This window comes from Chiloscyllium punctatum, chromosome 48 (assembly GCF_047496795.1).
Source record: "Chiloscyllium punctatum isolate Juve2018m chromosome 48, sChiPun1.3, whole genome shotgun sequence".
Taxonomy (NCBI): domain Eukaryota; kingdom Metazoa; phylum Chordata; class Chondrichthyes; order Orectolobiformes; family Hemiscylliidae; genus Chiloscyllium; species Chiloscyllium punctatum.
Window position 1 is genome coordinate 58,059,787 of NC_092786.1, and position 12,431 is coordinate 58,072,217.

The 12,431-nt window shown below is 37.8% G+C and overlaps 1 protein-coding gene across 3 annotated transcripts in view; it reads right to left on the minus strand.

Annotated features, from left to right (window-relative positions):
* golm2 (golgi membrane protein 2) overlaps positions 1–12,431 on the minus strand; it is a 93,601-nt gene that overhangs the window by 48,077 nt on the left and 33,093 nt on the right. For all 3 annotated transcript variants that reach the window (XM_072565336.1, XM_072565337.1, XM_072565335.1), the window contains exon 3: positions 548–602. In XM_072565336.1, the coding sequence (XP_072421437.1) occupies positions 548–602 (55 nt within the window). The remainder of the gene's footprint in view (positions 1–547; positions 603–12,431) is intronic.

The following is a 12,431-nucleotide window of genomic DNA, read 5'->3' on the forward strand; positions in this document are numbered from 1 at the left end:
CAATTAGGAAATGGCCAATAAATGACAACCAGCAATATCAACATACCATTACATTTTTCTTGATCCCTCAAAGGCCAGAGTTCTTTTTAATGGCGTGAAAGGATGAACTGTATTGGTCTATAGTAGAGTTAGAAACTGCACATCATTGCTGAAAATTTTTTTTCTCTCAAAGTGTAGACATTATTACAAAGGCTGGTATAAGTTCCAGAGGCAAGAGAGTCAACCCCTTTGTTGTAGGCTTGGAGTCACATATAGCGCAGACTGGGTTAGGACAACATTCATTAATTTATGGCAATTTGGCAGCTTCACACAATTTCACTAATAATCTGAACGTAATTTCTAAAAATGATCAAGATTCTATGGTAGAAAAACACAGCTTTTGAATTACAAGACGATTAACATTACCAGCACACCACCGTGTTAGCACAAAGTGAGAATGTTGGCAGCATCATATTTATACTCTGAATACTAGGAATTAAACTACACTTGCAGCCAAAAGGTGAAGACAGCAACTGGCTAACAAAAAAATTAATCCTTCAATTCTTACCTTGCAACCGATGGATCACAGACAGCTGGTCTGTTATGTTATTTTGAAATTTAGCCTTAATGGGAAAAAGAAAAAAGAAAAGAATTGTGACAATCTACTTTATGGCAGACAAATTTGCATGTTTAAATAAATTAAGTATGCCATACCAAAGCTTGTGAATATTTTAGTCTAAATTATTTCAAAGTTAAAATTATTTCTATTGATAATTCTAACAGAACAAAGTTTTACAGTCTTTTAAGGCTAACTATGTTAACCAAATCATCAAGTTTATTAAACATTGCACAGTACAAACTGGAAAATACTGTTTAATCCTCAGTCTTTCTCAAATCATAAATAGCATTATTACAGTTTCTTTGAAGAATAAATATCAGTGCATTGGAAAAGTCTGATTAACAACTTGAAGCACAGCTTAAGAATAAGAAGTTAGAAAGGGTAACTAAAAGTAGTCAGAGGTGAGCATTAGAAGAATTTAAAGAAGTTGAAAGTCGAGAGATTTTGGACAGGAATTCCAGAGTTAACATAATTGATAGCATGACTTCCAATGAATAGTATTTAAAACAGGAGTGGTACAAAAGGTAGTTATGAAAGAATATAGTGTTTTCCCAAGGGTATGGATAACATGGTCAAGAAAGATTAAAGAAAGGGAGGAATAAGACTATGAACAACGCATGGTACGAAGAGTCAATGAAAGCTGATCTTATTTGCTGTGTTATAACTTGCCTCAATATATCGGAGCTCAATAGAATTAGAATTTCCTGACTGAACAAACAAATTCACTCCCCAGAATCCTCAAGAGTCAAATTACAAATTAACTACACTGGAAAGAAAAGATGGCAGACTCAAAAAAAATTAACTATTTCTCTTTCCACAGATGCAGCCAGACCTGATGAGTTTCTCCAGCATTGTGCTGGTACCAACTTACTGCACTGGTTCACATGAAGAATGGCTATTTGGCCAAGAAACTGGAAAACTGATAAGGCTCATCAAGCGACAATTGTGTCAAGAGCTAAAAGATTTAGAATGGGTTAAAAGATTATTTTTTAAATAAGATCATACTATCCTGTTTCTTTTGCCTTTGTTTTACTTCATAGAAGAATTGAGAAACTTACCCTTTTTTCTGGCACAATGAGTGTCTTGTCTAATATAGCTACTTGATAGTTTCATGTGTACTAGAGGAAAGTTGCACTCACTGTATTCTGTTATATTGACTATAGCATTGAAATAGCTCAAAAACATATGTATGATTAAAAGTTATTACTCCTGAGAGGAAGATTATTACAATCCTTAATATATATGTTTAATAGATTGTTGCAAGGTTTAATCTGAATTTTGAATGACAGAAACCAGTAATTTAAAATGAATGGTCTTTTTTCATTAAAACCATTAATATGAATCACTGCATGCCATATGTTTCATTTTAAATTAATCCAAGATATAGTCAAAAATGGTTTTAAAAAGTGCACATTTCATGGCCAATTTATGTTTAGAATAATTCCCCCGCCCCCATGGGGATTTGCTTCCCAACATCCTTGGCATGCAATAGGTAGCAATTATCTAACATCAGCATCATTAGCAGGAAAACCTCAACTGTATCATTGTCATTTTTAGTTTTTTAATTCCAGAAATCTGTTTGCTGAGAAAAAGTTGTTGGTCAGGGCTACACAGTGGGTTCTAAACTAATAGTTTCACAATCCAACACAAGCAAATTCTGGATTTTATAATGGTACCCAATTTTGTTAAAGTTTATCAAAAGCGTTCCCATTTTTAAAAAAGTTATATTTTCCTGCTGTCTACTACAAGCATGGAAACATAATGTCACGTTGCACTTAGTTTAGTTGCAGTGCATAGGACAAACAATTGTTATTTCAAGGTCCATGCACATTGCTAGAAAAAAAAAGATTCAAACAATTTGATCAAAACTAACCTTTAAATGACCAAGTATTTACTTAACAACAAAGAATACAAATGCACTTTTTTAAAACTCAAAATATCCACAATACTTCTACAGTCATGTTTGCAGCTCAAGGTTCTAATCAACAGCAGATTCTTGACTGCAGTTTCTTCACCAAAATGAATGCCTTTTTTTCCATAACAACAACTATCCGCATTCCTACATCAGCTAATCCATTGTTGCAGGCTTCACATTTTTCTTTGTCTTTACAAATTCAACTACTCCAAAGTACCTCAGTAGACATCACATGCTCCACCATCCAAACTTGATTCATATTAATGGTTTTAATGAAAAAAGATCATTCATTTTAAATTACCGGTTTCTGTCATTTCTATGTTGGCTCAATGCAGCTCTGACACCTCAAATGAAAAAAACCCATTTTCATATTTAGCCAAGCTCTTCCAGTACAGCAACAACCAATGTGGAAAATTGCTCTGTCCTGTAAACAAAGGACAAATCCAATCCATCCAGTTACCACTCCATTAGTCTTCTCTCAATCATCAGTAAAGCGGCAGAGTGTGTCACCAACAGTGCTGTTAAGTAGCACCTGTCCAGCAGCACCCAGTTTGAGTTCCACCAGGGTGACCCAGTTTCTGACGTCATCACAGCCTTGGTTCAAACATGGACAAAAAAAGCTGAATTCCTGAGGAGAGTGTGACAGACTCAGTGTGGTATCAAGGAGCACTAGCAAAAGTGAAATCAAAGGGTATTGGGACAAACTCTCCACTGGTTGAAGTCATACCTGGCACACAGGATGATGATTGTGGTTACTGGAGGTCAGCCATCTCAACTCCACATCACCACTGCAGGGGCTCCTCAGGGTAGTGTCCTCAGTTTATCCAGCTTCAGCTGTTTCAGTAACGGTTTCCCTCCAAAAAAGGTCAGAAGTAGGGATAGCTGCCAATGAGTGCACAAAATGTAGCACTACCGCCACATCTTAGACACTGAAGCAAACCATTTTAATATGCAACTAGGCCTGGACAATAAAAAGGCTTGAGCTGATGAGTGGCAAATAACATTTGTGCCACACAAATGCCTAGCAATGACCAGTCCAATAAGAGATAATCTAACCACTCCCCATTGACATTGAGTGGTGTTACCATCACTGAACGTCTCCCACTAACAACATTCTCAGTGTTCCCTTTGACAAGAAACTCAACTGAACTCACCATGTAAACAGAAACTAGGAATACTGCAACAAGTAACCCCCGGACTCCCCACCATCTACAAGACCAGTCAGGAGTGTAATGGAATACTCCTCACTTGTCTGGTTGACGCAGTCCCAACATCATATAAGAAGCTTGACACCATCTGAACAAATCAGCTTATTTGACTGACACCATATCCACTTCTTCCTCCACCGCTCAGTTAGTGTATATTATCTACAAGATACATGGAAACACCATCACTTGCAAATTCCCCTCCAAGCCACTCACCATTCTGACTTAGAAATACCTCTGTTCCTTCACTGTTGCTGGGTCAAAATTCAACAATTCCCTCCCTAACAGCATTGTGGATCAAACCACAGCAAGTGGACTGCTGTCCAAGAAGACAAGTTATCACCACCTTTAAGGGCAACTAGGGATGGGCAATAAATGCTGGTCAGCCAGGAACACTGATGAATGAATAAAAAAAAAATTAAACACTTCCATTGCTGCACCACTCTTCGTAATGTACTCTAACCCATACATGCTTCCACACATTAAGGAGAAAAGAATAGAAAGAAGAGTGCTTGACTGGAGTATAAATACTATCATAGATATTTGACCAAAAAAAATCTTATTTACTTAAAAGTTCAATATAATTCTACTCTAATTAAAAGAGGAGCACTCTAATAAATATGATCTAATGTAGCTTATGACTCCAAATTTATTATTCCCTACTGATATAATCAACATTCACAATCATTCCAATGATTTTAAAATTTCAAAAGCGTACATTGCATTTAACTGTATTGTTTCAAAATCGTGATTGTTAATGAGGTATTCAAACTTTATTTTAGTTACTTGCCAATTAGCAGAGATCTTCACATAAAATAAAACTAGCTCGAGTGAGAAATGTAATAATAAAAAGTTAATCACCTGACAGAACAATTCAGTACGTACAATACAGTTTTAGTTAACTGAATACGATTCAGACTACCCTTCTCAAAACTGGATTCTTCCTGGCTTATGTTATTGGTTTTAAATGCTCTCGTTGTTACAAATGCGCTATCACTATTCAAATAGAATCAAATGCCATTTTACAAGGAGAAATGCACAATACACAACTAAATATCCTAAGGGTTTGATACAATGAACATTTAGTTGAGTACAAGGCCAAATGTGTAAATTATTTTACACAGGAGATTTACCAGGATGTTGCCTGGTATGAAGGAAAGGTCTTATGAGGAGAGGCTGTTTTCGTTAGAGAGAAAAAGATTGAAAGGTATACTAAGACAGGAGATAATCAGAGGATTAGATATGGTGGACAGTGAGAGCATTTTTCCTCAGATGATGTTGGCTAGCATATGGGGAAGTAGCTTTAAATTGAGGGATGATAGATATAGGACAGATGTCAGAGGTAGTTTCTTTACTCAGTAGTAAAGATGTGGAACCCCCTGCCTGCAACAGTAGTAGACTCACCAACTTTAAGAGCATTTAAATGGTCATTGGATAGACACATGGATGAAAATGGAATAGTGTAGGTTAAATGGGCTTCAGCTTGGTTCCACAGGTCGGAGCAACATTGAGGGCCAAAGGGCTGTACTATACTTTGTAAAGTTCATGCTCGTTCTCTATTTGAACTGCAAAATAAACCAACACTGCAGTAGAAATTAGATTCAGTACTCTCAGGCATGAGCCACATCTGAAAAGAACATCAAGCTAAGTAAGTTTAGGAGGTGGTTTTCACACTAGCCTAAGGTAGCATGATGGACTTGATTTCTCAACCTGCCCCCTCACCTGCAGTGTGACGACCCTCAGGTTAAACCACCACCAGTCATCTCTCTCAAATGAGAAAGCAGGCTTATGGTCTGGTAAGACTATGGTGACTTTACCTTTATAAAGGATTAAGTACTTTTTATTCATTCGTGGGATGAAGGCATCACTGGTAGCCAGCATTTATTGCCCAGAGGGTAGTTAAGAGTCATTGCTGGAGCCAGACCAAGTAAGGATGGCAGTTTCCTTCCCTAATGGAAGTTAGCAAACAAGTGGAGTTTTTCTAACAATCGACAATAGCCATTATTAGATTCTTTTTTCCAGATTTTTAGTGAATTCAAAATCAACCATCTGCTGTGGCAGGATTCAAACCAGGGTCCCGAAAACATCACCTGGGTCTCTGGATTAACAATCCAGAGGTAATATCACATGACCATCACCTCCCCTTCTACTGTGCTAAACCTCTATTTTTTGCAGTTACACAACAGACTGAAGAAAACCATACACTGCATAGTTATTAGTATATATAAAAACAAATTTGATGATTTAGATTTCACTCACACCAACAATTGTGAATAAGAAACCAAATAAGAATCAACAACTTTGGCGATGTATTTGAATGCTCCAAGCAAATTCATACGTGCCAGGATGTTTAACCCTTGAATGTTTTCCCCAGATATTAGATTCAGAATGAGAGAAAACAGTAATCCTATGAGTCTCCTCTCCAGAGTTCATATCCTTAACTTTTGTCCTCATATTGAGCCTGTCCAATCTACTGCTTCTCAGGTGGAGAATCGCATGTCACTCACATTAATTTTCCTCCATTCTTTGGAAGATTTTTGCTGAGATTGGTAACACTCATTCTGAAGGACCTAGATTGTGAATTGGGATCTGTACTCAAGTTTTCGAATGAAACTTCAATCTGGCACCGCTATTGAGCGGTCAGCTCTATGTTTTAAAAAAAAAGGACAGAAAATGATGGAAACACTCAAGACTAGTATCTATGGAAGTAACATGTTTCAAGTGTACTCCATGAGCTTTAGTGACACCAGAAATGTTAACTCACTGTTGTCCCATGAATGCTAATTGACATGTTTGATATTTCCAGTGCTATCTATTATACTTAGATTTTCAGCGATAACTACTTTTTCTGCACTTTCTCCACAAATTAGATTACCATTATTTTCAGGCCATATACTTATGTCACTGCCTCGTCCAGTCTTATGATTTGCACGTCAGCTACAAGAAACTGGTGTGCAGTGCCTCAGCAGGGGCTGGTTAAGAGAAACAACTTGGCTAATATAGTACTTGGCACATGCTACACACCATAACCTCATTCTACACTAGACACATACAAATGAAATACTGTTATCGACAGACATTACCATTGCTGAAAAACATCTTAGTGAAATTTTATTACGAGGCATCATGATTATGGATTAAAAATTGGTGTTGCTACAAATCCTCCAAGCTCAATTTATAGGTTACTGGCAGCTGGTTGAAACCTTTTCCCGGTTTTTAAAAAACCAACTTAATGTACAGCATTAACTTCAGAACCTGCTACCAATTAGCACAGAAAAACAAATACTGTAATGTATTACTACATCAGGCAAACTTACAACTATTCACATCTTAACATCCCCTTTTGGATCACTTCTTCCCAGCCTTGCATTTGCTGTCTTTATTAGATAAAGAATTTATTTTTTCTTTAAGCAGCCTGTGAAATGCTCTTGACAATGGTTTACATTGATAATAACTTTTGTTGGGTGGAGTCAGTGAATAATGTGGAGGATGAGCAGCATTACAGGGTTGATTGTGGAGGGTAGGGAATTCAATTATTAAAAATGTGGAGCAGCATCCTCTAGTCACTGGATCCCTACTGGAGGTGGCACTGGGAGGTTCAAAGGATCCAATGCAATTAAGGACACAGTTTTAAACCAGGTCAATGGAATAGGAGTGTATGCTACTCACTGGTCAAACACACCCACACTTCACAAATGTAAAACAACAACATTTAGTGGGAAAGCTAATTATCTAGGCTGTACAAATGGATTAATTTCCAGCATAGAAAGACAAGAAAACACCAGTGACAAAATGCACATCATCTGTCCAGTTAGTCAATAGTAAGATATAGAGCATACTAAAGATTGATCTAAATTGTTGATGACAGTGTTTTTGAAAATCATCTTACATTTGATTAAACTTCTATCTTCATTTAGGACGTGCAGTTAAATGTAACTGTGAATATCCTACTTTAACATTAAAATCCATAGAACGGATTCAGTCTCATGCCCAAAAGAATTGCACATCACAAGTATAAACATGTCACATGTGGGGATTGTTATAAAATAGAAGGTGAATACTATACCTTTGATAGTTCTGAACGGAGAGCTGACAAACACCTGTCATGTGACTAACAAGCAGTCTCAGTACTGGAGAATTGAAAATATGTAACTTTTGGCTGTGAAATAGATATCTGAGTTGGTTGCTGTTTTAACAGCAATTCAAATTTAACCAGTTTAAATTATGCCCCAGGTTACTAAAACCAACAGAGTTTGAATTTATTGTTTTTGCTAGCATCAAACCAATGAGACAATCCGAAGTTGGGGGCATGAAAAAAAAAAGGCGTTTTAGAAGTCAGACAGAGCAACGGTCATCCAAAAACTCTACCAAAGGTGCCTTTTTCATATGAAACATCTTTGCAGTAAAAGAATGACGACGACCCAAGGAGATCTTTAGCCGAAAGACAGACACTGTATGGATTTGAAATCAAGTTGATGTAATTTTGTTGTTTTTTTAAATTGGAAGAGTATACTGTAATAGAGCTGAAGGCAGATAATAAACAGTTAAGAGAAAGAGGGGCTTACAGTTGTGAATAGTTGCTGCTTAATGTTCACTTTTAGAGTTAAGGTGTAAATTGATCTTATTTTCTTTAAATAGTGGAATTTGGGAATTCTCGGTCATTCATACTTGAACAGATTACGAGGAGAGGTGAGTTTTTCTGGGCGCTTGGTGTAATTAACAGAAGGATATCGTAACAGAATCTAATCAACAAGTTTACTTTTGAACACTGTAGCAATAAGCAACTGGAGTTGGCAAATTATAATCTGCTGTTTTCTATTGACACTTCCATGCATTGTTCGGTTGTGGAGTTTTAAAGACAGTGAAATCGAAAACAATACAACTCAGCAAGTATTTTTTAGATAAACGTTGTAAGTTTACAGAGTTTAAAAGGTAGCATAAGGTAAATAAGAATTTAAGTATGAGTCCACTAAGCAGTCAAGTGATCAGATCCATCTGAAACCACCACAGATTGGAAGACAGGTTCAGCGGAGGTTGGCGTGTTGGTTTTCATTCACACCAAGCGATTATTGGAATTTAAGAGACCGGAAAGCAACAGCAAACAAAATTTATCACCACTACTAAGGGAGTCCCAATCAACATGCCAGCTCTCATCTTAAACGTGCAGTAATAACATCAATTGCCGTATAGATCAATACTGTATTCAACCAAACTGGAAGCAAAAATTTTCAGTTACTGACAAAAATGTCAAATGTTACTGTACCTGGTTTATGGAATTGATAGTATATTCACTTGCCAGTGCAAAGAAAAGAATTACTGAATTCAGCTACAGTATAACCAGAATTAAATGATCTAGGTGACAAAGTATATTGAGATCATCTCAAGTGGACGTGGAAGGAGTGCAGTACCTTTTTTGCTGAGATTATAATTTTCCAATATGCTTGGATTGCAACATTGATTCAAAAACCCACACATTAAAAATTGTCTACACTATATCCTATAGCAATTAGTGTAGTTTACAGGCTTTCATTTCAACACTAATGAACCAGGAGTCGTATGGTAGGCGATAATTTGAGACCTATATAGTTTATTTCAATCATAGCATTAAAACCTACTCTGATGTTAATTGCATCTTTAAAAGCACTTTATGGTTTTATTCCAGATTCTCCTTTCTCTCTCCGCCCCCACCCCCCCAAACATCCTGCCAATTCCTCTAATTTACATTGCCTATTGCTAGGATACAGCTCTTTAGTACAGACATCTCAAATGCACACAGTTGCAGCGATCGAGGCTGGGAAGTTGACCAGTTAAGCAAGAGCTAAATTTCACTCCTCCTCCTACAACACCAAGGTATCAGTAGAAAACTGCAGATTGCTGGTTACGTTGTTTTGCTCCCTTAACCTGGAGCCAGAGGCTAATTTACCAGCTCCAGTTGCTGATTTAATTGAAATTGCATCAAATTAAAATCAGGAAACAAACCTGGTATCACCCTTGTTTCCATGGTTCTATAAAATGACTGGCAGTGAGCTTCCAAACAGTGCATCAGGAGAACATGCTCAATCTAATTGTTCATAAAACAGCTTTGACTGATAGAATGTTAACCAGACAAAACCTTTTTAATTATGTGAAATTATAATCTCAAAGACTACAAATAAAGTTGCGAGCACACTGGCTGGATTTACACTGTGAAGTTACAAAACAAGGAGCCAGGATCCAATTCTAGGATTCCAAATCCACTTTCAGCTCCCTTAGCTTCCACCTGCATGGTTCAGTTGTGCAGGCTGGTATTGATTGCAAGCTCGCACCCTGAACTGCTGGCCAGCTCTATAATGGTCTGGCATGTCTTCGATCCCTACAATTTTCATTAAACCAGGCCAGCTTTTGAAGGACTTCCGGTTCACAGCCCCTCAAAAGTCAGATCCCCGTTCCCCAGTTATACACCTCCACCCTCCCTAAAGCTGCTTCTTACCCTCCATGCTGAGCTGTGTCACTTCCATGCTTGTTTATCCACTATACACTCAAAACAGAATATATAAATCTTATGGAAGCAATAGGAATTGAGAGAAGTGTTTTTAAAAATGCCATTCATAATTTGCTAAAATCTTAAAAAAATCTCAATTCACTACAGCATTAGAAATGTAGTCATCATCCAGACCCTTTCAACTATCAACAACAGAAACTGCAAACACCCAAACTATGTAAATAACTATGGGTTTGATAAAATGAAGCATATATAGAGAATGGTCAATTAAGCAATGTTGTTCCTAAGAGTACAGCTGTTTCAACTGATTAATGGTTATCTGGGCTCCCAACCACACCTCTATGCACACTTGGTAGATCATATGGTGGGTAAATGTTCAAAGAACTGCTGTCACTGGTGTCATGCAGGGTACAAGGGGCCATGGGGGAAATAGATTTAGAATGAGATGGTATAAGCTGGCATTCATAGGGCCTCAGAAGTAAGAGGTGCTGAGCAGGTCAGGCCTGGAGCATTGTTCTTTGCTTTCATCATTACAACTAGGCAGTAGATCAGACCACAACAGCAGGACCTCTATGCAGCAACATTGGGAATTAGCATGCGTATTACCGGTGGCTGTGTCTAAACACTAGGTTCAGCACGACCTCTATTTCAGACTTTGATGGTATTCTCTCTCAAACCAGAGATAAGTTTCTAAGCTTCCTCACTCCCACAACCATCCTCCAAAATCAAAATTCAACCCTTGATCAAAACCCAGCTTTGATCCATCCTCTATTGTATTACAACCTTGCTCCCAACTCTGCCTGGTACTTTTGCTCAAGTTGCTAATACTAGTTCTCAACACAAGCAAATAACAATAAAGGTTTTCTTCCCCTGCAGAGAATCAACATTTCTACCATTTTCTGATTGATGCTATACAAGGAGAGATCAGAGCTCATATAAACATGGCTTCTGACTCCATATACAGGTAATGTGAAGATGTGAACCCCCTGGGTTGTAATTTTAGAGGCAGTGTAAAAGGCTAGATTTTAAATTGATATTGAATATAAAACAAAACAAAAATCAGAACAGGTTAAGTGTTTATTTTCCATGATCTGCAATGTTATTGGCAGCTTACTGGCTAAGTCAAGCTATTGCCTAGGTTTGACTAAATACTACTCACACACAAACAGGCAGCAGCACTGTACATGTATTTCTCAAAAATCAAAAATTTAGTGATCAGTTCTATCAGGAAATCAAGAATAATAGTCAAAAGAAACTAGCTAAATAAATAGGTGACAAATGGAGTTTAATGTGAAAAAATGTGAAGTGATTCACTTTGGAAGGAGTAACAGGAATAAGGAGCACTGGGCTAATGGTAGGATTCTTGGTAGTGTAGATGAACAGAGAGATCTCAGTTTCCAAGTACATAGATCCTCTAACGTTGCTACCCAGATTGACAGGGTTGTTAAGAAAGCATAAGGGTGTGTTAGCTTTTATTGGTAGAGTGACTGAGTTTTGGAGCCACGAGGTCATGCTGCAGCTGTACAAAACTGGCCTCCTGCTTTCCCTTTGCATCACAGTCTATCAATCAGAGTAGTCAGTATGGTTTTGTGCTAGGGAGATCATGGCTCACAAATTTGTTAAGAGTTCTTTGATGAAGTGACCAAGAAGTTTGATGAGGGCAGGGCAGTAGATGCAGTCTATATGGATTTCAGGGAGGCCTCTGATAAGGGTCCACATGGTAGGTTGCTCTGGAAGGTTAGATTGCACAGGGGCAGTTGGCAAACTGGATACACAATGGACTTGATGGTAGGAAGCAGAGGGTAATAGTGGAAGGATGCTTGGACTGGAGGCCTGTGACAAGTGGGGTGCCTCATGGGGTCAATGCTGGGCCCATTGCTGTATGTTATCTATATCAATATCTTGGATGAAAATGTACAAGGCATGATTAGTAAGTTTGCAGATGACACTAAAATTGGAGACGTCATGGACAGTGAGGAAGGTTCTCAGAAATTGCAGCTGGGGAAGTCGGTCAAGAAATAGCAAATGGAGTTTAATACAGATAAGCGTGAGCTCTTGCATTTTGAAAAAAGTCAAATCAAAATAGGACTTTCATGTGAATGGTAGTTCCCCTAAGGAGTGTAGTAGAACAGAGGGACCTTGAAGTTCAGGTGCACGGTTCTCTCAAAGTGGAGTCACAGTAGACAGGGTAGTGAAGGCAGCTTTTGGCACACTGGCCTTCATCAGTCAGGG